Genomic DNA, 24,119 nt, shown 5'->3' on the forward strand with positions numbered 1-24,119 from the left:
GAGGCTCTGTTTGGTTGGCTTGGAGGAGGGCGAGATTGACGAGTTCGTCTAGTTGGTTGTGTTGTAGGTTGAAGATCGTGATCTTCTGTGGCAACTACTATAGTTGCTTCATCTATATCCTGTTGGATAGCTTCTTCGATAGCGTTATCGAAAGATGTATCAGTATCGTGCTGTTGAACAGTTATGTTAGCAGACATCTGCTGATCAATAGGGCTGTCTGGTTCAGGGGTTGGAAGAGGGTTTTGGGTAGTTGCCTCTTCGGCAGACTTGTTGTCAGTGGTTTCGTCCTGGCGGTCAGGAGTGCTGGACGACTTCTGTGCTCCTTCATACTCAACAGATGAGGTGCTGGTGTCTGGATCAGCAAAAATGGCATCGTGATCAATGGTTGGGTCATTGTCTTCGTCCTGGTGCTTGCCCTGTTCATAGAAACGAACATCGCGGCAGCGGTATACCTTGTGGCTTTGAGGTACGTAGACGTAGAAGAGATGGCCGTGAAGTGAGTCGTATCCAACGAGATATCCCTTGATGGCTCTTGTCTCCATCTTGTTGGCGCGGGCTGGTTGCAATGACCCCTTGCGGTGGAGATAGGCAACGCAGCCGAAAGTGCGGATATGGTGGATATACGGTACGTGATGGGCTTCGTCAAGATTGAGATCTTTCGCGAGCATCTCGTGGGGGCTGAGATGGCCTGGATTGGTTGCTTTGGGCAACAGGTTGGCAATCGTGATGACTGTGGTGACGGCATAGTCCCAGAGATAATCAGGAAGGTTGGCGTCAATCAGCATGGTTCGGGCCGCCTCTGCAAAAGTCCGGCCAGCTCGCTCTGCCTTTCCATTCATGCTTGGGGTGTCAGCAACAGTCAATTTGACTTTAATGCCTCGTTTGGTGTACAGCTCCTGCGAAAGAGCATTGAAAAGCTCGGTGCCGTTGTCTATTTGAAACGCCTTAATCGAAAGGTTGGTCTGGTTTTCGAAGAAGTTGATGAATTCTTCGATACGATCAAGCACTTCGTCAGCACGCTTGCTCTTGAGCAAGTATCGCCACTGGAAGCCTGTACGCGCGTCGATCATGTGAATTAGATAACGTGACTTTGTATAGGACAAGGGTTCGAATTGTACCAAGTCCATGTGAATGAGATGACCGGGCTGGGCCTCTCGAATGGGGGTTTCTCTGCTGATGAGTTGTTGAGATTTGCCTAGGTGGCAAGCCTCGCAGTGAAAGGTGTCAATTTATTGTTGAGGAAAAGTTATGCCCACACGACGGCAGGCTTCAACGACCCTGCTCTTGCCCGCGTGGCAAAGTCGCTTGTGCATAAGGTCAAATGTGACTTTGTTGTTATTCTTGCTTACCATAGCAAGGTTAAGGGCCGCGTTAATTTTCGGGCCTTCGTAGTTGTTGGTGACGATAACGGCAACATTGTTATGCCAATCGAGTTTGGCGATCGCGACGTTGTTTCCAAAGTGGATAGTGTCGTCGCTGACCTTGTAGCCCTGCTGACGGAGTGTGCCTTGACTCAGCAGGTTGACTGGGCAGTCAGGGCAGTACTGTACATCCTCAATTGACCAGTCGACCACCTTGTTGCTGTCATCTGGATCAACGGCAGTGAAGTAAACCGTGCCGTAACCAGCTGGCGATGCGTACTGACCGTTGGCGACTTCCATGGGTGGCAGTATTGCCTCGGTGAAGGAGGTGAACCAACTGAGGTTGTTGAAAGTGGTTCGCGAGCACCCGGAATCCAGGATAATGTCGTCACGGTTAATTCTGCCCGTTGCCATCGAAGTTGAGCACGGCAAGACTGTATGTCCCATTGTGTTCTGGTGGAGAACGTTCGGCGTAGCCTTGACCGCGACTGCCTTACCCTCCCGGCATTCGGAGGTACAAGTATGAGCAGCAGCTTTCTTGAGCAGGTTCTCACGGTACTTATGGTTGGATGGGATGAGGTCGGGATGGGCGACCCAGCAAGAGGTAGTCGCATGTTTCTTGCCGCAGTGTTGGCAGTCAGGACCATTGTAGTTGTTGTTAGGTCGCTGATTGTTGTTTGAGGTGTTACCGGAGGCCTTGTTGTTGCCGTTGCTGTTGTTTCCAACGGCGACGTAGCCCTTCGCGGCATTGAGTGAAGCAGTCCTTTCGGCATTGGCCTTGAATGTGAGATCGCGTGTGAGATCTTCAAGAGTCTTGGTGTTGTCCTCGACGTACTTGTCGTAAAGTGCTGGATATTCTTGTTGGCATCCGTTGAGTAGGATGAACATGGCTTTCTTGTGCCAAGAGGGGACCAGCTCATCGATACGACGAATGAGATACTGGCCACGCTGGAGATACTTATGAGTATCTGAGAAGTCCTTTCGCTTGAGGTTGCAGAGCTCTCGAACGAGCTCGGCGACGGCATCCTCTGAAATCTTGGGGATGATGGTCTTCAATTTGTTCATGAGAAGGAAGGGGTTGCGGTCAGCCGTCTTGATGTCGTATCCATCAGCGAGGAGACGATCGAGGACTTTGCTGATTGATGCGATGATGATGCCGTACGTTTCAATGCGCTGGCTCTTCCAAGTAGTGAAGGCCACAGCCTGCGCTGGAGTGATAGGATCATCGCGATGGGGTTGAGAGACGTCTTTATCGACGTACTTCTCGTAATCGAGAGTCTCAAGGGTGAGATGCAGTACTGCGTACCATTGGTCCCAATTTTCTTCTCCCTTGAGGTCGGGCACCTCCCAGCGGGCGCGGTTGCCAGCCATGATGACGATGGAGGTGAAAGATTCGTGATAGTGTGTGTATAGGTGTAGACGGCCTGTACGGTCGCGTCTGTTATTGTTTTGTTTTTTTGAGGAATCTGTACCTCTGCCGTTGCCAGTCGCGACGCCGCGATCTCTGGTCGACAGATTAGTAACTGCTCAATTGAACGGGCTCTACGCAGAGCTGGGCGATCAATTCATATGGGGTAAAAAGAAAAAGAGTCAACGCTGGGCTCTCATAACCTGTGGAGGCAATACTACTGTATTGGATCTGATGATGATGATGATAGGAAAAGCTGAGCGCTGGCTGGGCTGGATATCTGGGCAAGGTGTAGGTGGGGCAGCTCCGAGATGTGAAGGAGCTGCCTCACGTGACCCACCTGCACCTGCCACACTACCACTACAAAGAGCCGAGTCAGGAAGATTGGGATGTTGAGATTGATACGCTGTCCACGAAGCCTTCTCAGCATCTTTTGAGTGCAAACCCCACGGCGTCCTTTATCGATGGGCTCCCGCCGAAGATAACTTCCCTTCTTAATAAGAAAATGATACCAGAGCGCATTCAGATGCAGCGTAAGGGAAGTATTTAGGACTTCAAGTTAGCTACCGATCTCAAGTAACGAATACAGACAGATCCGTACCATTGGAACCGAAATTGAAGTGATCTTCGGACCGTGACGATTTGATCTTGCGGAGGATGTGGGTTAGAAGGCGGGCTAGCTCCGGTGTGCTGCCGCTCGGACACCCGGGAGGCCAGTGCAGTGCCGAAGGCCCCGGTCTATTCAACTATTGTTTACAGATATTCACCAAAACAATCCAAAAACATCGCATAAGGTCGCCCAACATAGAAAATGAGTCAAAGAGACAAAAAGTTTATTGCGTCAAGGACAGGATTCGAACCTGCGCGACCGAAGCCACTGCCTGATCTGGAATCAAGGTATGATAGCAGGGCAGCCCATTAACCACTCTGGCACCTTGACTAGTGACTAATTGATGGAGATCCTTAGTGGGGAGCCGCCCATATTGAGCAACAACCCCGCTTCACCCCGCTGCACATCCACAGGCGGAGTCGCGGGCACCATTTTGGCAATGGCTCGTGGAGACTGGCGGAGTTATGACTGAGAGTGGCATTGGTGAGATGCTGGTCAGTGATGGCCACAGTCTGTGTCGAGGCAGGGTCCATCCAACCGTAGATCATGTTGTGTCAAAGGGAGGGAAGGCTCGTCAAGCTGTGCTGTACAAAGGCGTAATAATACTTTTGGCGACACGTAGGACTTTTGAAGGGATAAAAGCTATCTAGTATATTGATGCCAAAGTGCCAAGGTGGCCTGGTGAAACTACCTATTCATACCGATCTTGACCCGACCCAAAACTCCGAGCTGCCCATGTGATATCATCCTGAACCCATCTGAAATCCCAAAATTCCCTAAGCTCCTACAGTGTGGCTGAACACCTTGGCAGCCAACTGGGTGAGTAATCTCGCACGATCTGCCTGCGGAAGGTCCTGCGATAAGTTAGCCTTCACCCACGTAAAATGACAGAATAGGGAGAGGGGCTGACGGGATATACCCGGTTGATATCTCCAGATTCGCACTGACCTGGAAAACGGCATAGACACTCTTGCCCTTCGCATCTCGAACAGAGCCAAGCCTGTTTCCAGCGACAGCACCCGCCAGCGCACCAGGCATATTTCCGACAATGAAGCCCAGAGCGCCACCACTAAGACCGCCAACCATGCTCCAGAATGAGCTCGTCGGGCGGTTCGTACCCTCCTCGGCCATGCCCTCTTCTCTCAGCATCTCCTCAAACACATCGCCAAACTGTGCGTTATCTGCCTGCGCGCGCTGTCCCTCATTCTGCTGGCCTTGCTTCCCGCCGGTGAAGAAGTTCCATGCCCACGAGTAGGCGTTTTGTGTATTGGAGCCGGCCTGCGGGGGTACTTCCTCCGGGTCAGAATCGTCGTCGTCGGAAAAGTCGCCGTATGTTGTACCAGCGGATGCGCCAAAGATCTTTCGCTGGGCGTCGTATTCTCTGCGTCTTTGTGTGTCGGATAAGGTGTAGTATGCGTCGTTCACAAGCTGGAACTTGCGGGTGCGCGTTGCTCGCTCGGGCGAGTCGGCGGGAACCCTGTCTGGGTGTGTCTTCAAGGCGGCTCTGGGAAGTAAAGGTCAGTTTGAGGAAGCTTGGGCTCGATATTTTGGATCCCTTACTTCTTGTACGCATCGCGAACTTGCTGGGTCGTGGCCGCCTCCGAAATCTCGAGGATCTTGTCTTTAGGCGCAATGTTAGTCGCGGCTCGGTAGCTATGGTGGGGTATTGGAGGGAAGCTTACAGTAGTTTGGAGGGGCGCCCGTGTTCGCCATCTTGATGATCGATAGGACTCAAGGTACAAGAGGCTTGTTCTAGATGTGAAAATAGCGATAAAACCCGCACGGTAAGGGAGTAGGAGAGGCTGCGAGCTTAAGGTGATCAAGTGGAAGATTGCGCTTGAGGTATCGCCTCCCCGAGGAACCAGGCGTGACTGACATTAACGTCATTGTGGCGCATGAAACCAAAGGGTGAACGTGGCTTGATCGGCTTGCGGGGCATTGCCTCCGGGGATTCCCCCACTTCAAGTCTTTTGACATGGTCTGTGCGGCAGTGCTGAGGTAAGGAGCGCACAGGTCAGTCTAGCAAGCACGTGCCCAGCTGCCCCTCCTCCTCCTCCTTCGACATCTTCCCTGGCATCTTCTCACACTTCTACCTACCTTCAAGAGCTTGGTGATAGCTATAGCTCTTCAGAGCTAGAGCGTGGCCCATGGCAAGCGCCAAGATCGAATCATCAGCAGCGCCAAAGTCTTGGAGTCCCCGCAATGGCCGAACGCTTTCAGTCACACCTAGTGTAGACCTTCTCATCCCAAGTATCGACCCATCTGCCCGGATGAAGGATCTATCATTGTGCTCCGACGCCAGGAACGGTAACACTACTGTACTTTGAGGCTCTGCGATCGAGGAGCGCCATCGTCTGGTCTCGCGTGCTCTTTTCGAGGCGAAGCAAGCTGCGAAAGGATCATGCCGCATTCGTTTTCGAAAACGGTCTCCGTCGAAGGTTTTCATCCCATTGGATCCTGGGAGGGAATGACTACCCAACGACTCGTTGCACATTTCAGAGACCCTGTGAGGCATATTGCACGCATGTTCGAGCTTTCGAAGCTAGGTTCATGCTAAAAGGCTATTCTGAGGAAGTCAAAATGCAGGTCTGCCGAGAGTCGGCTGTTGCTTAACAGTCATGCGAAGGCTCTTGGCGTTGCCATCACATTTGCCAAGTGGTTATTCCTACGGTTCGCGGTCTGGGGCCATTGTGTGGTCTAGTCACCGACCCTCATCTCCTACATTCTTTTGTTGAAGTTGAACAACTGATACACCGTACTCCGCTGCAATTGATAGAACACCAGCTAGTCTCTAGGAACAAGTCGCGCCGTTCTATTGACCAACACGCTAACCAAAATGTCGGCTTTTTGGGACACACGTGCGTCCACATGGCATTACGAAACCAGCTTGGGGTACCTATTCAGTACGGAAGCTCACTCGCAGCCACACATCAGCCCAACATTCCAGCTGTGCGTTCTGGGCAAAAGTACCAGTCCATCCGGCAGCCTCGAATGGCGAGCGATGCTTGCGCAACAACGCACATAGATGATCGACATCGTGCCACTCAGCTTGGGAGAATAAGCTAAGAAACGCGGGGGAGCCGGGACGGGGAGTCGGAATCGGCTTCCCGCGGCTGAGATGTCAGGTCAGAGGTTACTCTGCGAAAGTCCCCGATCCTTGGCGAGCGGCACTTTTGTGCTGCATTTCTCCGCAACGCTTACCTTCGCCGCATGCACATTTGAACATCCGCCGAGTTGACTCCGTCACCACATAGACTTCCGATGTGTTAACGAGCTGGGGTTGGCTTGAGTTTGGCGAATGGCAGTCTTGGCAGGAAACAAGGCAGCCTCGCCCGCGATGTTCCTGCACGTCTAAGGATGGGTTAGGAAGGTGTAATTGACCGGACTCTGCCTTGGCTAGAGGCAGTGAAGATCGTGAGAAAGTTGAGAAGGGCAGGTACCTGCTCTGTTGATGTACCTTTGGACTACCTAAAGAGAACTGGATCAACGCCTCGCTGCCTTTCTTCTTCTGCGACATCAACGACACCACACCGCCGCCGCCCTCTCATTACCGCTTTTGGCATCTTTATCCTGCATTCTATGGTTCTCGATGCCCGACATTGTTTAGACCAAAAAAGGTTTGCAGGAAAAGCATATTCTTTCCTCCCTTTACGAGCCATTATATATAGGGACCAGCTCGTCCCCGAGACCACACTGGATGAACCAGCTCCAACCGATCCTCGCCAGATTCCTTCTCTCTCATTAACTTGGGCGTCTGCTTGTCGGTGAAAGGCACTTCTGGTTCCAGTATCGAGCGCCTCAGCTTCCCTATCCGGCTCGCCAGGTCGCTTCTTAATCTCAAGGTCTGTCTATCCGGTACTCCAACTGACCAAAAGCTCCTTAGCTGACTTGTAATGCTAGTTGCGTACGGACGTTCCAAGTACTGCTCGACTGTCGGCAAAATGGCTCCCCTCACTGCGGCCGCGGACGGCAGCAGCCTTTGCACCACACCGATCTGTCTCGAGATCGCCTCGAACATTCTCATGAGTCTCGCACCGAACCATACCGACATCGATCCGTGCACAGACTTTGACAAATGTGCGTCGCACGACTCCAATTGCCTTTTGTTTCCCCCCACTCGCATTGCTTCCAGCTCTACTTTCCCCGCGCCCAAGCTCCCGATCCATGTCTCACATATCTTTTCGTTGTTCTCCTACTCGGCACTGCCGCGGATTCTGTTTGTTGCATGACTCTGGTTGGCTGATACACTTTCTTGGCAGATGCGTGTTCTGGATGGAAAGCAACCCATGCGCCTGGGGCTGGCCAAGGAAAGGTCTCATCGCTTGGTATTGTCGGCAGTGACGTCTCAATAGTGCTGAAAAACATCGTAGAAGGCACTTATCCCAGCGGACCAGATGCCGGATTCATCACGACATCGCTGTCACAGGAGCAAGTAGGCGTGGATCGGGACAACTTTCAGCTGATCGTGGAGACATACAATGCTTGCATCAATGACACCGCCGTCAAGGCTGCAGGCTTGGGTCCCCTCATCAACATCGTCAATCGCGTCGCGGAGGCCTTCCCTGTGGCCAATACCACAGAGGACAAGGACCGCAAGATCTCGAAGAATGATGCCAAAAATATGGGCAAGACACTACTGTTCTTTAGCCAACTCGGCATTTCTACGTTCGAGACAGTCACTGTTAACTTTGATGACCAGAATACGGTATGTTGACCTGGAGCCTGAGGACCTTCCACTATGGAGGCATACTGATTTCATACAGAACAAGACACTCATTAACGTCATCCCCGGGGGCACGCCGTTGCTCACAGGCTCAGTAGCCCGAGATAATGATACTGTTGCGGATTTTGAGCGCATTATGGCAGCACTGCTTCAGGCAGTCCATCCGGCCAAACTCGATGTCATGAATGCTCAGAGACTCGCTCTGGCTGTCACTAAGTTTGAGAAGGACGCGGTCGCTTTGCAGGCTACGGATGACAGTAAGGCAGGCCCAACTGTGGGTGTATTCCTAACCTTTAGGTCTGGTCGAAGAACTGACAGTGGTCGTCAAAGTCGCCAGCAAGGAATTTCAAGTTGGAAGAGGTCACAAGCGTGGCCCCAGAACTCGGCCACGATTTCGTCATCAACAACTTGATTCCCGCGGACTATACCCCCGATCAACTTGTGTTTTCCCCCGCCTACTTTGGCAACCTATCTCAGCTTCTCGCCAACACCTCTGTCGAAACAGTCCAAGGATTCTTCATCTGGAAAACAGTAACCACCTTCTCCAATTTCGTCGAGACAGATGTCACGGAAAGGTTGAATGATTTGAAATCAAAGCTTCGCGCTACAGATCCGGAGTTGGTTGGCAAGCCACCGAGATGGCAGCAATGCGTCGGTCATGTTGATGAGGGAATCCCATGGAGTGCTCTACCTACCGGGCTCGGCTGGATTCTCAGTCGATTCTACCTCGATAAGGCATACTCAAACGAAGCTCGTGACCTGGCTGTCAATATGATGGGCATGATTCAGCAGGCCTTTATCTCGCGCCTCGGCGAAAAGGATTGGCTAACATCCGAAGTCAAGAAAGAGGCCGAGGTGAAGGTCAATGCCATTTCCAAAAAGATCGGTTACCCCAACGTGTCTCCAGACACCACAAACCCACGCAAGCTTGCAGACTATTACACTGGACTGAAGGTAACCAACTCCTACTTCGACAATGCAGTTGCGTTTGCGACTTTCTCCAGCAAGTCGTTATGGGCTCTACTCGGCAAGCCTGCTGATAAGAACATTTGGCTGCAAACCCCGTCGACAACTAATGCTTATTACTCTACAACCTTCAACGACATCGTCATCAATGCCGGCATCCAGCAAAAGCCCCTCTATAATGTTGCCTACCCCTCATATGTCAATTATGGCGCACTTGGTTCTGTTCTTGGTCATGAGCTCACCCACGGCTTTGATAACAGCGGGCACAATTACGCTGCTAATGGCTCCCTCACAAACTGGTGGGATGAGCAGAGCCTCAAGGCATTCAGTACCCGCACCAAATGCTTCGCCAACCAGTATCAGCAGTTCACGGTCATTGCGCCTAATGGCACGCATATTCCCGTTCGAGGTAATTTCACGCTCGGTGAAAACATAGCAGATGCTGGAGGAGTGGCGACAAGTTATGCGGCATGGAAGAAACTACAGGCAGACAAGAAGTCTCAAGATTTCGACTTGCCTGGCCTACAAAGTTTCTCGCATGACCAGATTTTCTTCTTGAAATGGGCACAAAATTGGTGTGACGTATCGTCTTCGAAGGTGTACGACGTTTACCTGCTTGGAGCCGATGTGCACTCTCCAGGCTTCGCTCGCATCAAGGGGCCCTTGGACAACTCCAAGGACTTTCGCAGCGTTTTCAACTGCCCTCAGAGACAGCCTACGTGTGAACTTTGGTAGAAATCACGTGGAGCCACTAGATGCCGATAGCCTCGATCTCCTGAGGGAGGAGTATCGCCGGCATTTGATGCTGCCGGGCTGTGATGTTGGGGACTCCGCCCCTTGCTCGCATTTCCGAGCCTGTACGCATCATAGATTAAATCAAGAATCCTTAACTGCCTCCGAGCCATGCATGAGTAATCTTCCATGTTGTAGTTCTCGGCCATCTTGCGTTCCTTTCTGGAAGTCAAAGTACAGGCATCTGTCAACGCAAGGAAGCGCGCACTAGTATGAGCGACATTCAACGTCGACTCGAACGGTGATCTCAGCATCTGTAGGAAGGTATACTTACATTAGTGTAGATATCGAATCATCCTATTGCGGCTCATTTGCCATGATTTCCGGTATGGCAGAAAGATTCGGCGCCTCAAAAAGGGTCGATTCCTGATGTGTCCATCGCCAAAATTGGATACCGAGCACAGCACTCGTCCCGGAACACGGCCCCACTCTCGTCCGGATCGGCACCGGCTGTGACGGAGGGAAATAAACGATGCCCCAGCCCTTGATATACAAGCATCCGTACGGATGCTACTCTATCGATCGTCAGACTCCAATGCAGTCACCAAAAGGCACCAGAAACAACGTACATCTGCCAGAATGAGAAAATAAACTTGATCACGTATCAAGAATATCTCATCTTGGCACTCGGGGGACAAAGCAAATGGCCGCCTGTCCATGAATGATTCGTCAAAAAGTGGCCTTTTATCTTATTCCCCAAGTAAGTGGCCCATGTTGCTTTTGGTGAAATTGGTCGTCGTGTTGGAATCGGACCGCGATGGCGTTGGCCAACCGAGGCTGCGCCTCTTACTTGCATAATAATCCCAGATGTCCACCCACCGACGCGCTTGCCCACGCGACCGTACTCCGTACCTCTACTTCAGATAACCTTCGGTCGATTCTCTTCCATTCAATTGACAATCGATCTCGAATCATCACACATCTCGATGCCCGCATTGTGACCACACGACGAGTTGAAAGCGGCATCCGTGGTTTGTGGCCGCACTGTAGCCGTGGTAGTTCGTACAGAGGTTCCTGGAGGGCACTTGTGGTGTCTCAACTAATCGGTGTCATTGCAGCTCGCTCCATCAACTTCGACGCTCGATTCATCTTCGCATTAAGGTGCAAGGATTTACAATGCCGAGTAATGAGCTATCGGCGGAGCTATGGCTGTTCGTCAGCAGCTACCTCTCGCAGTCCGACGCGGCACGTCTGATACGGGTCAACCAGAGACTTCACGACATCCTCGAACACGACTTGTATATGAAGAGTATAAGCGACGACGATTCGGATTGCGTCACCCACGCCTTGATGACTGGAAATCTCGATATGCTCAAACGCGCTCATCGCTTCGGCGCAGATATCGCCAAAGCGTATCCTGTGGCAGTGCTGGGATAAGAAGAACCACCACCATCAGATCCCATGGACCGCTACTTCCAACGTCGTATAGGTTGTGGTATGAGCTATTTGAACCTCGATAGGATGACGACTTGGGGTACGCCGCTGTACCAAGCTGCTGCAGGAGGTAACTTGACGATGGTCAAGTGGCTTCTAGAGCAGAAAGTCGACGTTGATGGCCCCGGAAGAAGCGTGTGCCATTGTATGCCGATCGGTAAGAGGGCATCGGGCCGATTCGCCCGCTCGTTCTCCGCCTCCTACCGTCCTGCCTATACATTTTCTACATATAGCCCTCTGCCAACGATACGGCGCCATTGCTCGCCTCCTGCTCTCTGCCGGAGCCTCTCTGGTGACTCAGGTATAGGGTGAGTACGCCATGAAGAGGTCTCCTTTCTGGGACCCGGAATTGGGTGCGGAAACAAGTCTATTCGCCCCGTACACCAGCGGGACGAAGGTCTGGGGTCTTGACGCGTTGGAAAGTTCAAGGCCCCTTAATGCGCTGCACGACGCTGCTCGTGCAGGGAACTTGGAGATGATAACCTATCTCGTCGAGGACCGCGGCATTCCGGTGGACAGCTCGGATGAGTTGGGCGCTACGCCAATTTACTACGCCTGCGAGTACCATCCCTCCAGCCACAATCCACACAAGGAACAGGAAGTTGTGTCGCATCTGCTGAGCCTTGGGGCGAAGGTGCAGATAAGGTTCTCGTCCTCTCTTGACGATTCAAGTCTAGTTGATGTCGACACTGCACTCGATTATGCCATTATCAGAGGTAATATCGAGGCCGCCAAGCGGCTTGCGATGGTAGAGGACTGCCTTTGGTTTATCCCTTATGGATGCAGCGGTCCCAGGCTTTCACTGCTAAGGCGGTTGTTTACGCCGTCGGGCGATGCACACGAAAATTACTGGGATCTGACGCTCGACTCGCTCGCCGCAATCAGCGAAGACCTCATCCGGCAGACCAAACAGACGCACCGGCCGGAATATGCTGCGCTTCAATATGAACTCCAGTCGACCTTTCTCCTCGTCTGTCAGCTCTCCTGCAAGCTAGATCGCGACTGTGTGGACATTCTCCGCCCCTTGGTGGAAGCATTGGATCTGGACGACGCAGTGACTCTCCAGCAGGCTCCCCCCTCCTTGGACTTCATAAGATGGAGCTATCTGGAACGAAAAGACTTATGGGGCGCAGCCTGTCCCCCTATGATGCATTACGACAAAGAGCGTCACGAGTTATCGGGCTCTTCTCTCGGCATGCTCGCTCTCTGTGTCACGATTGGTGCGATGGACTGGGAACATCAGAAGCGGGCCTTGACGACCTTGGATAGGCTGATGACCTGGGGCGCCAATCCGATCGGCATGCGGGACACCGATCCGGACCCGTCTCTCACCCCGTTCGTCTACTTGATGAAGAAGCTCATGGTGAGCAACTTGCGAGAAAACGAGCCGCTTCCCGCTCCGCTAGGCTCAGTCGGCCCCCTTTATCCGACTTCTTGCGCAAGAGGGAGCGTGGTTCCCATCCGGAAAGGATGATCTCAAAGGGGTTGCTCGGGTGTACGAAGCCTGGGAGGTTTTTGTTCGCGACTTACATGAGAGACCGGACATCACGCCGGAGTGGGCTCTTGCCATTTGCGATGACTTTGATGACTGGTCTGAGAGGCCCAAGGTTGAGAAGATGTTGAGGCAACACGGGCTTATCGAAGAAGATGATTACGTCGAAGAGGAAGACAGCGACTATAAAGAGAGTAAAGAGGGGGATGAAGACGAGAACGAAGAGGAGAACGCAGAGGAGGATCTTGAAAGGGGCATAGATGAGGATGAAGTGGAGGATGCACATGAGCACAAAGAGGAGTGTGTGTATGAGTATGAAGCTGAGGAATTGGAGGATAGCGAGCTTGAAGCATTCTCCGAATCGGAATTAGGAGATGAAGACGATGACCAGGATGAGGAGGTTTTGGATGAGTATATGGCTGAAGGGAGGGTGTGGGTGAGGTTAGAGGAGAGGTTGCGGAGAGTGATATGATCACAGACATGAGCCTCTAAGACATCGATGGACGTGGATCTGAGCTTGGACGAGATTGTGGCCACGGGCACCCCTCTCAACGGCGTGAATAGAAGCTGAAATGAGATGTACGATTAAGTCGAAGACGATACCCGTGCACACATGGTTCTAATAGTTGAAGTCCTCGAAAATGAGATGGCTTTCAAAGTAGTAGAGGAAGCAACTTGATCTTTTCTTCAACTCTGACGCAAACGCACGCAAGGGCAAATTTCCAAGTAACGCTCAAAATGACTTGATATCTCATTCAAAAGTGGCAGGTTCATATCAGACCTGTCATAAAAATTACACAAAACCCGCTGAACGCCATGAGACCCACGCCCGATCATGGCGCCGCATGCTGAGCTTGATCCCTGATAGATCCTCAAAATTGATACTCTCTGTCAGGGCATGCCCCGAATTAGCCTGACGTCCTCGTCGTAATTGATAGCTAAGATGAGGCCATGGATATCAATCCATCCCATCTCAGAAAGCAGATGCCTCCTCCATCTCTCTGGTATACAACACCCCTTCAATCTCAGGCGTCCACTTCATCGCCTTCCTAACCTTCTCAAGTGCCGCCCTCAACTCCCCCCACGTCCAAAACTCATCCATCAACCCATGCGCCTCGGCATATAAACTCGGCAGGCGGTACTCATCCTCTGCAGGACCCAACAACCTCACAATCCCGCCATTACCAACTTCTTCCTCCGGTTGTGGTAGCGGCTTAAATTCGACGAAGACGGACAACCTCCTCACATCGGTGAAACAGCGCGAACAAGCCCGCAGCGCCTCCGCGATACGCCGCTCATCGAGGAGAACAGACCAGTGAATTCCAACATTCTCGATGCCCGGTTTCGTGGTCCACAGCGAATCCCACGCGCCGAGGCGTCTGCGGTAGACGAGCGGTGGGAGGTAGATGATATCCGAAGACGGGACGAATTCCAGGGGCGGTGGCGACGGGCGGGAATCCTTTTGGATGTCGTACGGGTGCGGGAAGGGCCGGAAGAGGGCGCGGGTTGCTTTTCGCGATTCGGCGTTTGTGAGGAGGCCGGCGGCGCGTGGGTGGCGGTACTCGTGGGGAGGCTTGATGAGGTGGGTGTCTTCTCTGTATTCGAAGACGCGGGGTTGTGAGCCAAAGGTTTCCCAGATGAGGAGGCGGAGTTCGAGGGGGAGTGTCAGGAACGGATGACAGCTTTGCGGGGATGAGGGATGTGGCGATGTCATTGTTGGCTGTGAAGATGTGAGGATGGCGTTTGTTGTTGACATTATGAGGTTGCGTTTGCAGCGGCCGTGTAGGTTAAACTAATCGGCCACTGTTCCCGTATCGTTCTGCGCTTTCTTAATTACTGGTTCGTTTCAGTCGCGTGAGATGGTAGTCTACGACTTTGAAGATGTTTGTGAGTCGATGGCAATTCGTTTTCTGACGTATGTAACCGCGAAGTGAGATAAGACGAGATGAGATGAGGTGAGATGGGACGGAAAGAGACGACAGGACGTCAGCCTTTTCAGCTCTCCGGACATCGGGCGGCTGAAGTATGTTGGCCGCCCCGTCAACCCGTCAACGGGAATGCCTGCATCGACGGCCCTAGCGGCGGGAACGTGGTCTTACTTTGGCAGCCATTAGCAATTGGCCCTCGGCTTGAGGAAAAAGTCTCTCGTGGTAAAATAAATTACTGCACCCTGGGATGGAGGGATCTCCTGTCATGACGTCGGATGGTTTTTGGCCCAATGAACCAGCGTGGACTACGTGGTAAACCTCTTACCGCCTGGTGCTATGCACCATCCGGGAAAAACGGGTTGAACCTTGTCAGTTTGTCCTGCATCATGAAACTTTGAGCGATGGGCATGATTTTCTTATCCGCATGTTATTCCCAGATTTCTTTCTGAAGACTAGCATGCGAATGTAGCGTTGCGACTAGAGAATATGTCGTAGTCAAAAGACTAGAATGACTAAATGAGCTGAGCTCATCTGGAAGATCCGGTATGCAGGGCGGCACTTGCTCCGACGCCGAGAAAGCTTGAAAAAACAACAACGAAAAGACCCTTCGTCAACGTTGCGTGATCGGGCCTGGATTCTCTCGCAACAATCAAGGCTTGTTCTCCACCGGTGCCCGCTCATCCCTTGAGTCGGTCGCAGTCCGTGACTAGTGTCCGGTGGCGTGACCGGAGGGATGCCCCGCCCCATGCAGCATCGTGCCGTCACTCACCTACGAAGGAAGCACTTCCAAAGTCCCAACATGGTTATCTGGCGAGGGATTATCTCGTTGATTGCGGCAATCAAACTCACAAACTTACCCAGCAGCTCCTAGCATGTTTACTCATTCGCGTTTACTCATCAGTGAGGGAGATTTGGCGTGCTCGCCTTATCTCTTTTGAACCGGGCAGGGTTCAATTGAGTTCACTGGCGCAAAAAAATGTCGGGAAAAAACGAAAGCTTGGGTGGGAGGAGCCATTGACCGCGGCGGCGGCGCGGTGCGGGTCATCGGCGACGTGGGTATCTTCCGCCGGGTGGGTCACCAGCGGCGTGCGAGACCGGCGTGGCCTACCTGTGACAGCATGTAAAGCATCACCACCGTCTTTTCTCCATAAAAAACCACTGTACGATCTGCAATTTAGAAAAGGCGTCGTTGAGCGGTATCTCCGAGTTAGAAAAAGGGCGCGGGAACGCGCTGTCTCTCGCGTATCAGGAAGATTGCTAGTCTTCGTTCTCAGGAGAAGAACCTGCCAGTATACGCTTCTGGCCTCTTTCCAATGTACGGAATTTGCTCGAGCGTATCTTAACATATCAGACGTCGGTCCGAGTTGAATAAAGCACTTACATCGGAGAACTGGGTGGCCCGCAGGAGTGGGTCCAGAAGACGGGAGCCTATGCTGGCGGGGCCAGTCTTCCGGCCAGATGCCGGGGCCGAGTCTCAACGGCGGGCGAGATAGTCACATGAAGAACACCTTATCAAGTATGTTTCTCCAGCTTCGCAATATTCTCTTGCACCAAAACCTTGACAAGGGAAGCAAAAGAGACGGAGAAAGGTTAAACTATCTCCATTCCCCTTCCAGGTTCCCGTTGGTGGTCACCCTGATGACTTGCACTGAAGGATATGATTCCGCTTATATATATATATATATATCATCTTCTTTTTATTTTCTCGGAAAAGTTTCATCAACCCTAGCAACTCAAACAAAAACCTCGAATTGATTGCATCGATCGTCTTCCCATACCACTCATCACAGCACATATCCTTCACCTACAACCACCATGACGCCGACTACATCGCGCGTGGAGTTTCCTGCCGAAACCTGGCTTCACGTCTGCCAAGTTTCTAGAAAGTGTCGACGTCGCCGCCCTCGCTCAAGTCAGCATCGGATTCCACAGGAATCTTCAGAAAGAAGTATACCTCACAGCGATGCGCGATGGCAACACCGACATCATCACCAGGAGCGCCGCGACAGGCAACCTGGCCACTCTCCAGCGCATAGCATCGCACGGCGCCGACATGAACAAGATCTATTCAGTAGATGCCCCCCAGCATCTCAAAGACTGGATGGAAATGCAGCGGAAGTGGGACAGCAAGATTTCAGGCGGGCAAGGTGTCGAGGTCGCGCTCTCGAAAGCCTGCTTCGCGACGCCCTTGCACCTCGCCGCGAAGGGCGGGCACTACGATACCGTCCAGTGGCTCCTGGGGCAGCACTCCGTCGACATGGAAATGCCGGCGAGGTTTATGTGTCAGTGTATTCCCCCAGGTACCTGTCAGGATCTCGCGATTCGCCTCTTGATGGGGCAAGCCGTACCGGCCTGGAGGCCCCTACACATTGCCATCTGCCACCACCAAGTATCCGTCGCCCGCCTACTGCTTTCCCGCGGCGCTTCGTCTCGAAGCGTAAACGTGGGCCGGTCAAAGTTTCCTCGCTTCAACCAGGTCTTCTCCAGTTACTGGTGGGGTTTGGATCCGAACGATTACGTAGGTCCGGCGGTGGTTTCCGCGCTCCAATCCGCCGCGTTTTCTGGCAACAAGCCCATCATTACGGAGCTCGTCCAGCGCATGGGAGTGGACGTTGACGAAAGAGTGGAAGAAGGCGGTGCGACGCCACTCTACTATGCTTTAGCGGCATATAATGCGCAATCGGTGGCTCTCTTGCGAAGCCTCGGGGCGAAGCCGGAGCAGTTCTTCGTGTCGGACGCGTGTAATGTCAATTACGAAAACGCTCTCGAATTCGTTCTTGCCATTGAGAAGACCGATCCTATAATCAACATTTTCGAATTCTCTTCGGCCGTGGCAAAGTCAGATGCTACACATTGTCTCTTTTCAGAACCAGGAGCGGCCTGGTGCTGCCCTACAGGAGGCGACAAAAAGGTCGTCTCGAAACTGAGACAATTACTCTTAAAGGCAAGGTCCCAGCATTGGACCAAGGATTATTACAATCCTCTGGCACCGGGTCTAAATAAGATGATGTAGAGTCTCTTGCGGTATACCAAAGAGCAACATGAACCACACTTTGTGCCTCTTGACCAAGAGATGCTCGATTGCTTCTTGATTGCATGCCAATGCAGTGGTCCAGTGCTGAAGACTTCCACCCTTAACAGATTTTTGTTGGATACAAACGTTGATCTCCAAAAGATTGTCGATGGTCAGCTTGGGTCTCAAGTTACAGAATACTTCTACACCAACGACGCCGAGCCCTTCGTTCACTCAGACATAGACGCCGAGGATGATGGTTCCGGCGTCACAACCTGCACCATTGGCATGCTCGCGCTGCACGCGACGATCGCCGCTTTCCAACCCCGACCCTTCCTCAGAAAATACGACGGAGGCAATGAAGCATTAATTCGTACCATCAAATGGCTGATCACGGAAGGAGCTTCCCAAACTGTGACACCTGGCATGGATCCGAAATGGAGTCCGCTTCGTCACTTTGTTCGACACTATCACGGAAACTTGGCCGCGGAACTGTGTGACAACGGCTTTTCAGGGTGGTAAAATGGCTGAAGAATTAGCCAACGTCATCAAGGTCCTTGGGGATGGTGGCGGATGGTTTCCCTTGGGGGAGGAGGATGATGAGGGCACGTCGAGTGTGCGTTACCAATTGTAGCATATAAGAGGGAATACGTGATTACAAAGGCTCGCAATGATATTGAGAGCTGTATGCCGCCCAGAGTTCTTGAGGTCTGGAAGACCTTGAATTCTTGAGGCGGTTCTTAAGACGTTGGGATGGTTCCTTTCTACGTACCTGCGTACCTGCAAGACAGTATATAAAAAGTAGTGTATAGTTGGATCGCACCTTCGTTTCGCAGTTGAAACTCGGACGTTGGTATCCAAAGCAAGTCTAGACTCTAGTGTCGGCCCTGGAAGCTCTAGTCACGCTTCCCCTAGTCCCTTCAAGCCTACTAACCTAGCTTCAACCTTTTCGAGACCGCTTCCGCCCGCGCCCGCGCCTGGACAGTAAACGGGCAAAAACGCCTCTCCCATACGCCTCCTCTCTTTCCAAAGAAACAACGCCGGCGTCCGGATGTAGTGTCACAAACATACTTCGGAGCCGGTTGGGCGTTTCTGACATCTCAGATCGTCGTCCAGTTCATCCAATGGCGTCTGAGAAGCTCGATCTGACGTTGGCCGCCACCGGAGCAGTTCATCGCACCGCCGCCAGTGCTCTTATCCACACAATTCGGAAAGAGGGTGCCCCTGAGACTAGCTGGTCGAACCAGATCTTCAACCTGATATCGAATCATCGCTTCTCATAACACCATGGCAACCACACCCATTGACGATCAGTCAGGACTCTATCTTGTAGCAATCTCGGGAATAGCTTCCTTCCCCCACAGACCACGAACGTCCAAGCACGCCATCCACGCCATCCACGCCATCCTACCTCGCCTCGAGAGCCGGACCATCGGTCCCGATCTCTTCAACGTCTGAGCGCTGGCTTGGAGGGCATGCTGCAGCCGTGGCAGTGTCAAGAGCATGTCAAAAAGCACGCCACCTTCTCGGACGTCTGAACGCGAACATGCAGCTCGGACTCGGGAAACCCCTTGCGATTTAACGAGACTCTACCGAGACATTGAAAAAAGAAATGTCAACAACGATAAACCCGACCAGATGCGTGGTTGAACCAGATATGCCCAAACTCAGGTCCAATACCACCGTCCAACAAATCCAAACCACATTAGAATCCCATCTAAACACAAGCAATGCAACATTCGCCCCGTCATCGATGATATACAACCTGCATTAGCCCTCCCCCTCCCCATGATTCAACTACGAAATACTACTCACTAGTCACTACCACTGCAACCCATCCTTCGGCTTCCATCCGTTATCAAAACCCCGAGAAACACACACAGACACATATACAGAGTATCAGAGACTCCTACCTTACGCACTTAATGCAAGGCAAGCCGCGCGCAAGGTATCGAAATACCGCAGGCAGGAGCAAATATTCATTTCTTTTCCCCTGTGCCCCCTTCCTGCATGTCGCGCCCGCGCCGTCGCCGCAGCCAAGAGTGGTCGTACCTTAGATTGCCCTGTAAGATGCATCCCAAGCCTGCATTGCCAACCAAGACACACATGCGCGCGCGCGCGCGAGCCGCGAGCCGCGAAGCCCGCAACGAGTACGAATAGTTGGCATCATAATCCGTACCACACACTATTCGCCACTGGTTCAACTAGGTGACTAGTAAAAGCCCATCCAGGCGGCGCGTGGCGGGGAGAGGCACGAAAAAAGAAGCCGCAGTCGCGAGTGGTAAGTCAGAGAGAGTCGAGACATGGCACCGGCAACGTCCCGCCGCTCGTGCCGTCCTGCCGCCGTCGCATCCACCCAAGAGACGCGGAAACTCTTTGGTCTTGGCCCACTTCCAAATTCGGTCCAATGATAGTTACCTCACGAAGCAGCTATCAAGTTCAGGTTTCTTTCCCCCGCTCCATTGATATAGAGTCAGGTAAAGGTTTGGCAGGTAGTCAATTACTAACCCGAGGAACCTGCCGTTTTCCTGGTGTTGCCAATGACGTAGATTAAACGCGCAAAAGGCCGAACAGCCACCTTCGCAATCGCCTCCCACCACCCGTAAAAGTTCAAGCCTCGAGAGCTCTCCCCAATCCACTGCAACCCTATCGAAATGGCGCACTGGAAGTTCTGCGAGCAGCAGGGTAGGTATCCGTAGTCATGTAGGCAATATGGTCTTGGATAAGTTCACAAACCCAGGGATGCCATGCCGTGCAGTATCCCGTACACTACGTCCGTACGTACCCGCGTCCCCCCCAAAAAGCCGTACACGCCATTCGCCATCGAATCATGAACGGCCCGGCCAGAGTTTGCCGCTCTCTCTCTCTCTCTCTCTCTGTGAGACTGTCGTCAGAACTACAGCTGACTTCATGTCATGCCCTTAAACTTTCAAAGTTTTGCCTGGCATACTTCACCTTCCATCATCTGGTCTCTAGTAGATAACCAAGCAAAGAGCGGGGGTATAGACTCTCGAAGAAAGAGAAATGAAAGGATCAAGGACCAAGAAAAAAAAAGAAGAAAAAACCAGAAAGAAAAAGAATCCCCCGACGCAACGATAATCAAATCCCATCGGCGCCAAGTTATCCAAACGCTCAACGCCCTCAACTTGGGCTAAACCATCAACTCCACCGCGAACCCACGCCAGCGTACCATTGTACCAAAGCCCCCCCTCCTCTAACCACATGGCGAACGGAGACCTCCTCAATGCCTGACCATGCTTTGCCGTTGCGGGCTTGCGGCGTTGCCTTTTGCCTCCCAGAGTCCCTCCCCGTTGCCAATGGAGTATTAGCAAAAAAGGCCTGGCCCAGACAAGAAATCAAAAAAAAAAAAAAAAATTTTTTGGACCCGGATACTCTCCTCCTCACCCTCCTCCTCTCTCCACCCCCACCCAACCAGCGTCGCGGGAAGTTTTGAAACCAGGGGTTCCCCGGCTGCAAGTGACTACAAATCGCCCGCTGCCAGATGGAATGATGATGCCGGGGACCCAATTGAGAAAGAGGGAAAGGGAAAAAAAAATAAAAAAAATAAAAAAATTGGGACCTGTCAGTGGCCCTACCAGTCCTACCAGAGTCAAGAACCGCCAGGCCTCTCCCATGGGCAATTACTATATGCGCCACGCTGATGGGCTCAGCCCCCAAAAATCAACCCGACTCATGAACTGTCCATGTCAGCCGAAGAAAAATAGCTTTGAGGCATGAAAAAGAGTTCATTAACAAAAAGATCGGATTATTGGAAAAAAAGAAACCAAAGACGAGTCGCGCCGGTAAAGCCGAAGACTGCGTACGCTCGGATTCGTCATGCGGTCATGGGAATGTGGCCTCGGGCCAGAACAGGGGCCCGCGAGTGTGGCTGGGGAAGAAACCCGGATTGAGGTATCATGAGTAATTATTTTCATTATGGATCGAGTCCACTTGCTACGTAAGAGTCCAGGATGGACTAGTTCAGAACCCATCCTCTCCATGCCATGCCTCTGTGAAAGTCGCCTCCAACGCTCGATGCCTATGCCTAGCACCTGAACCGTCTGGATGTGACTAAAATGTCCTTTTTTCGAGCTAAATGACGAAGTCCATGTCGCGAATAGAGGACGACGCCCTCCATGTGGTATCATATCAAAGACGAATCGCAAAATGTGTAAATCCAGCCAAAGAAGAATGTGTCAAGGAATGACGGGGTCGTAATCATCTAATATCCGTTGCACTGATCGCGCGTTTGGTATAAATCAGAAACGGTCGTGTCGGTGTGTTTAAAGTGTGGCGCTGGCGTTGGCGTTGATTAAGGCGTGGCGTCCTCATCGACCAGCGTCTGTAGTGTCATGGGATCCCGGAGGCGTCGCGCCTTGTGAATGGCGACAAGGTAGTCGACGAGGCCTTCAGCATCTGCGCGCAATGCGTCGAGCTCCTCCTTGGTGCACCCGGTTGTTTGGGAGTCCTTGCTCGGGTAGCGGTAGGCGGCGAAGACAATGCCGCGATCGTTCTGGGACACGTCTAGCGGTCCCGGGCTTCGGGGACTCGAGTTCGCGGAGCCTCTTCGGCCAGTGGCCGTGTGAAAGGCGTGGCCATAACCCCGGGCGATCTCGCCCGCCTGCGCATCATCGCTGCGGTATTCCATCCAGCCCTCCTGCTTCAAGATTCTGGACTGAACAGTAGCCGAGATGCGGAAAGGGCTGGTCAGGTTTGACAAGCCGTAGGCGGCAAGCAGACGCCCGGTCATACCGGGAGTTGTGTCCACCATCGGTCCATCCATGGGCCCAAGAAGTGAGTTCCTCATGCTCGAGGGTCGTGATGAGAAATCCATAGAAGAGCGGAACGTGGGTGACGACAACTCTGACGCTCCTTCGGGCCACAAGTTGACGATGTAGACAAGGTCAAACTTGTGCTTGGCCGCAATCTGAGCGACCTGCAGCGCTCCTTCTTTGGCGACGTCGTCAGCATGAATAGATGAGGTTCGTCGCTTTGAACCGACCGATGACACCGTAGAGGCTGGGGTCGGCGGGGAGGGTGGTAGTCGTAAAGGCGCCGGCATGATCGGGGTGTCCGGGGCATCCTCCAACTCTGGCTCCTCCAAGATGTCTTCGTCAGAGAGGTTGAAGAAATCCATGACATCTCCACCCTTGAGGATCTGACTTGGTGAAGTGATGGACCTGTGAGGTCTGGACTGGCCCTGAGGCCGGCGCAAGGCGGCTGCCTTTTCCTCTCTTCGACGTCTTGTCGCTGCTGCAGCTGCCTTTCTCTTGGCCAAGCTCAGCTCTGCAGAGTCCCGGGATCTCATGTCGTTGATGGGCTTCATTTCTGGAGATGCGGCAGGTGTCGGCAAATCTCTGCTGAGAGAAGAAGATGGCCGGCCCTGGGATCCCTTTATGCTTGAGTCGTCCTCGTGGTCCGAGGTAGGTGGGGTGTCGGCTCTGGGAGGGATGATGACAGAGCTGTGGCGGTGCTCGAGGGAAACCTTATGCGTTGTGGGGAGAGTTTTCGGAGAGAAAGTAGCACTAAAAGGCGAAGCCGGGGATGGGGATGTGGGAGGAAAAGGAAAATCGAATCCACGCAAACTTGCCACGGGCTGAGTTTCCCTGCGGTGATTGAGCGACATGGAGCGGGTTGGAAGAGTAAGAGTTGTCGTGCTTGCACTGCTTAGGTGGGAGATGTGTATTGAGATGCGCTCGGACTGATTCTCCGGGAGGCTCTGGGCACGTCTCTCATTTTGCGATGCTACAATGCGCTCTTCTCTAGCCTTCATGCGGGAGACTCGCGGACGGATGAAGGAAGGCTGAGGAAAACTGTGATCTAAACTTGCGGTCCTGGGACCCGATGACTCCATGGTTGGCGTTGATGGGCTCGTTTGGACGGAGAAGTCTTTCCTCCGGGAGAAGAGCTTCTCCAAGCGGTCGAGGCTGGTAGGCATGGTGAAATAGGCCGAGTGACGGCTACTTGTGTGTGTTTGTCTGATCTCCAGAGAGTTTGGTAAGTTCTTCGCGCTCGGATTATGAGTTTGACAGGAGGGCCACTTGGGCGGACGAGGATAAACATACCCGTTATGAGACGTGATTATAAGTAAGTGAACCGCGAGTTGCGGATGGTATGACAAGGAGAGGAGGAAATTTTAGAAATTAATCCTTGTGTGAGAGACGTGTGTGGTCGTCGAGACTGAGGTGTGAGGGAAGGAGCGAGGTAGAGAGTAAAAATGGGAACAAGAGGCCTCGGCCACACTGTTGGGAGCTGACCAAAGTGTGGTCACAGTGAGACAGGACGTTCGGGGGCCACGAAAAGTAGGCAGGAACACCCGGGCAGGAGTAATTGTAGACCAGGAGAGTCCAACAATTGGAGTGAGTCGAGTCTCACCGGATCGGCTGAGTGAA

General features: G+C 52.6%; 7 protein-coding genes and 1 non-coding gene across 8 annotated transcripts; 4 read left to right on the plus strand and 4 right to left on the minus strand.

Moving 5' to 3' along the window:
* Nucleotides 1-3,608: 3,608 nt before the first annotated feature.
* On the minus strand, nucleotides 3,609-3,709 carry BDP81DRAFT_t331. The gene has a single exon. It is a non-coding gene; the product is annotated as a tRNA-Ser (tRNA).
* Nucleotides 3,710-3,972: 263 nt separating this feature from the next.
* On the minus strand, nucleotides 3,973-5,305 carry BDP81DRAFT_119450 (DnaJ domain-containing protein). Its single transcript, XM_060581582.1, has 4 exons — nucleotides 5,062-5,305; nucleotides 4,940-5,000; nucleotides 4,328-4,883; nucleotides 3,973-4,233 (listed from the first exon to the last, which is right to left on the minus strand). Exons 1-4 carry the CDS (start codon nucleotides 5,090-5,092, stop codon nucleotides 4,156-4,158), a joined length of 726 nt encoding a protein of 241 aa, XP_060439589.1. The 5' UTR covers nucleotides 5,093-5,305; the 3' UTR covers nucleotides 3,973-4,155.
* A 2,015-nt stretch (nucleotides 5,306-7,320) lies between these two features.
* BDP81DRAFT_331740 (peptidase family M13) lies at nucleotides 7,321-9,803 on the plus strand (the record flags this gene model as incomplete). The annotated part of the gene is made up of 4 exons (XM_060585531.1): nucleotides 7,321-7,456; nucleotides 7,639-8,084; nucleotides 8,143-8,382; nucleotides 8,433-9,803. 4 exons carry the CDS (start codon nucleotides 7,321-7,323, stop codon nucleotides 9,801-9,803), a joined length of 2,193 nt encoding a protein of 730 aa, XP_060439590.1.
* Nucleotides 9,804-11,123: 1,320 nt separating this feature from the next.
* BDP81DRAFT_439146 (uncharacterized protein) lies at nucleotides 11,124-11,660 on the plus strand. Its single transcript, XM_060591379.1, has one exon. It carries the CDS (start codon nucleotides 11,262-11,264, stop codon nucleotides 11,604-11,606), a length of 345 nt encoding a protein of 114 aa, XP_060439591.1. The 5' UTR covers nucleotides 11,124-11,261; the 3' UTR covers nucleotides 11,607-11,660.
* Nucleotides 11,661-11,690: 30 nt separating this feature from the next.
* On the plus strand, nucleotides 11,691-12,849 carry BDP81DRAFT_119497 (uncharacterized protein). The gene has a single exon (XM_060581583.1). The coding sequence runs from the start codon at nucleotides 11,770-11,772 to the stop codon at nucleotides 12,766-12,768; it is 999 nt and encodes a 332-aa protein (XP_060439592.1). The 5' UTR covers nucleotides 11,691-11,769; the 3' UTR covers nucleotides 12,769-12,849.
* Nucleotides 12,850-13,759: 910 nt separating this feature from the next.
* BDP81DRAFT_331832 (uncharacterized protein) lies at nucleotides 13,760-14,500 on the minus strand (the record flags this gene model as incomplete). Its single annotated transcript, XM_060585537.1, has 1 exon — nucleotides 13,760-14,500. One exon carries the CDS (start codon nucleotides 14,498-14,500, stop codon nucleotides 13,760-13,762), a length of 741 nt encoding a protein of 246 aa, XP_060439593.1.
* A 2,177-nt stretch (nucleotides 14,501-16,677) lies between these two features.
* BDP81DRAFT_399287 (ankyrin repeat-containing domain protein) lies at nucleotides 16,678-18,249 on the plus strand (the record flags this gene model as incomplete). The annotated part of the gene is made up of 2 exons (XM_060588560.1): nucleotides 16,678-17,552; nucleotides 17,856-18,249. 2 exons carry the CDS (start codon nucleotides 16,678-16,680, stop codon nucleotides 18,247-18,249), a joined length of 1,269 nt encoding a protein of 422 aa, XP_060439594.1.
* A 3,708-nt stretch (nucleotides 18,250-21,957) lies between these two features.
* BDP81DRAFT_119530 (uncharacterized protein) lies at nucleotides 21,958-23,781 on the minus strand. Its single transcript, XM_060581584.1, has one exon. The coding sequence runs from the start codon at nucleotides 23,663-23,665 to the stop codon at nucleotides 22,040-22,042; it is 1,626 nt and encodes a 541-aa protein (XP_060439595.1). The 5' UTR covers nucleotides 23,666-23,781; the 3' UTR covers nucleotides 21,958-22,039.
* Between the last annotated feature and the right edge of the window lie 338 nt (nucleotides 23,782-24,119).

The sequence above is a fragment of the Colletotrichum phormii genome (genome assembly GCF_030913505.1).
Source record: "Colletotrichum phormii strain CBS 102054 chromosome Unknown BDP81scaffold_28, whole genome shotgun sequence".
NCBI lineage: Eukaryota > Fungi > Ascomycota > Sordariomycetes > Glomerellales > Glomerellaceae > Colletotrichum > Colletotrichum phormii.

What these genes read in the sequence shown, in the direction of transcription:
- BDP81DRAFT_119450 (XM_060581582.1), bottom strand. Translation starts at nt 5,092, where the DNA reads ATGGCGAACACGGGCGCCCCTCCAAACTACT. An exon ending in GTTCGCGATGCGTACAAGAA is followed by an intron (nt 4,884 to 4,939) that starts GTAAGGGATCCA and finishes TTTACTTCCCAG; the next exon opens with AGCCGCCTTGAAGACACACC. An exon ending in GTGTCTATGCCGTTTTCCAG is followed by an intron (nt 4,234 to 4,327) that starts GTCAGTGCGAAT and finishes AACTTATCGCAG; the next exon opens with GACCTTCCGCAGGCAGATCG.
- BDP81DRAFT_439146 (XM_060591379.1), top strand. Translation starts at nt 11,262, where the DNA reads ATGGACCGCTACTTCCAACGTCGTATAGGTTGTGGTATGAGCTATTTG.
- BDP81DRAFT_119497 (XM_060581583.1), top strand. Translation starts at nt 11,770, where the DNA reads ATGATAACCTATCTCGTCGAGGACCGCGGCATTCCGGTGGACAGCTCG.
- BDP81DRAFT_119530 (XM_060581584.1), bottom strand. Translation starts at nt 23,665, where the DNA reads ATGCCTACCAGCCTCGACCGCTTGGAGAAGCTCTTCTCCCGGAGGAAA.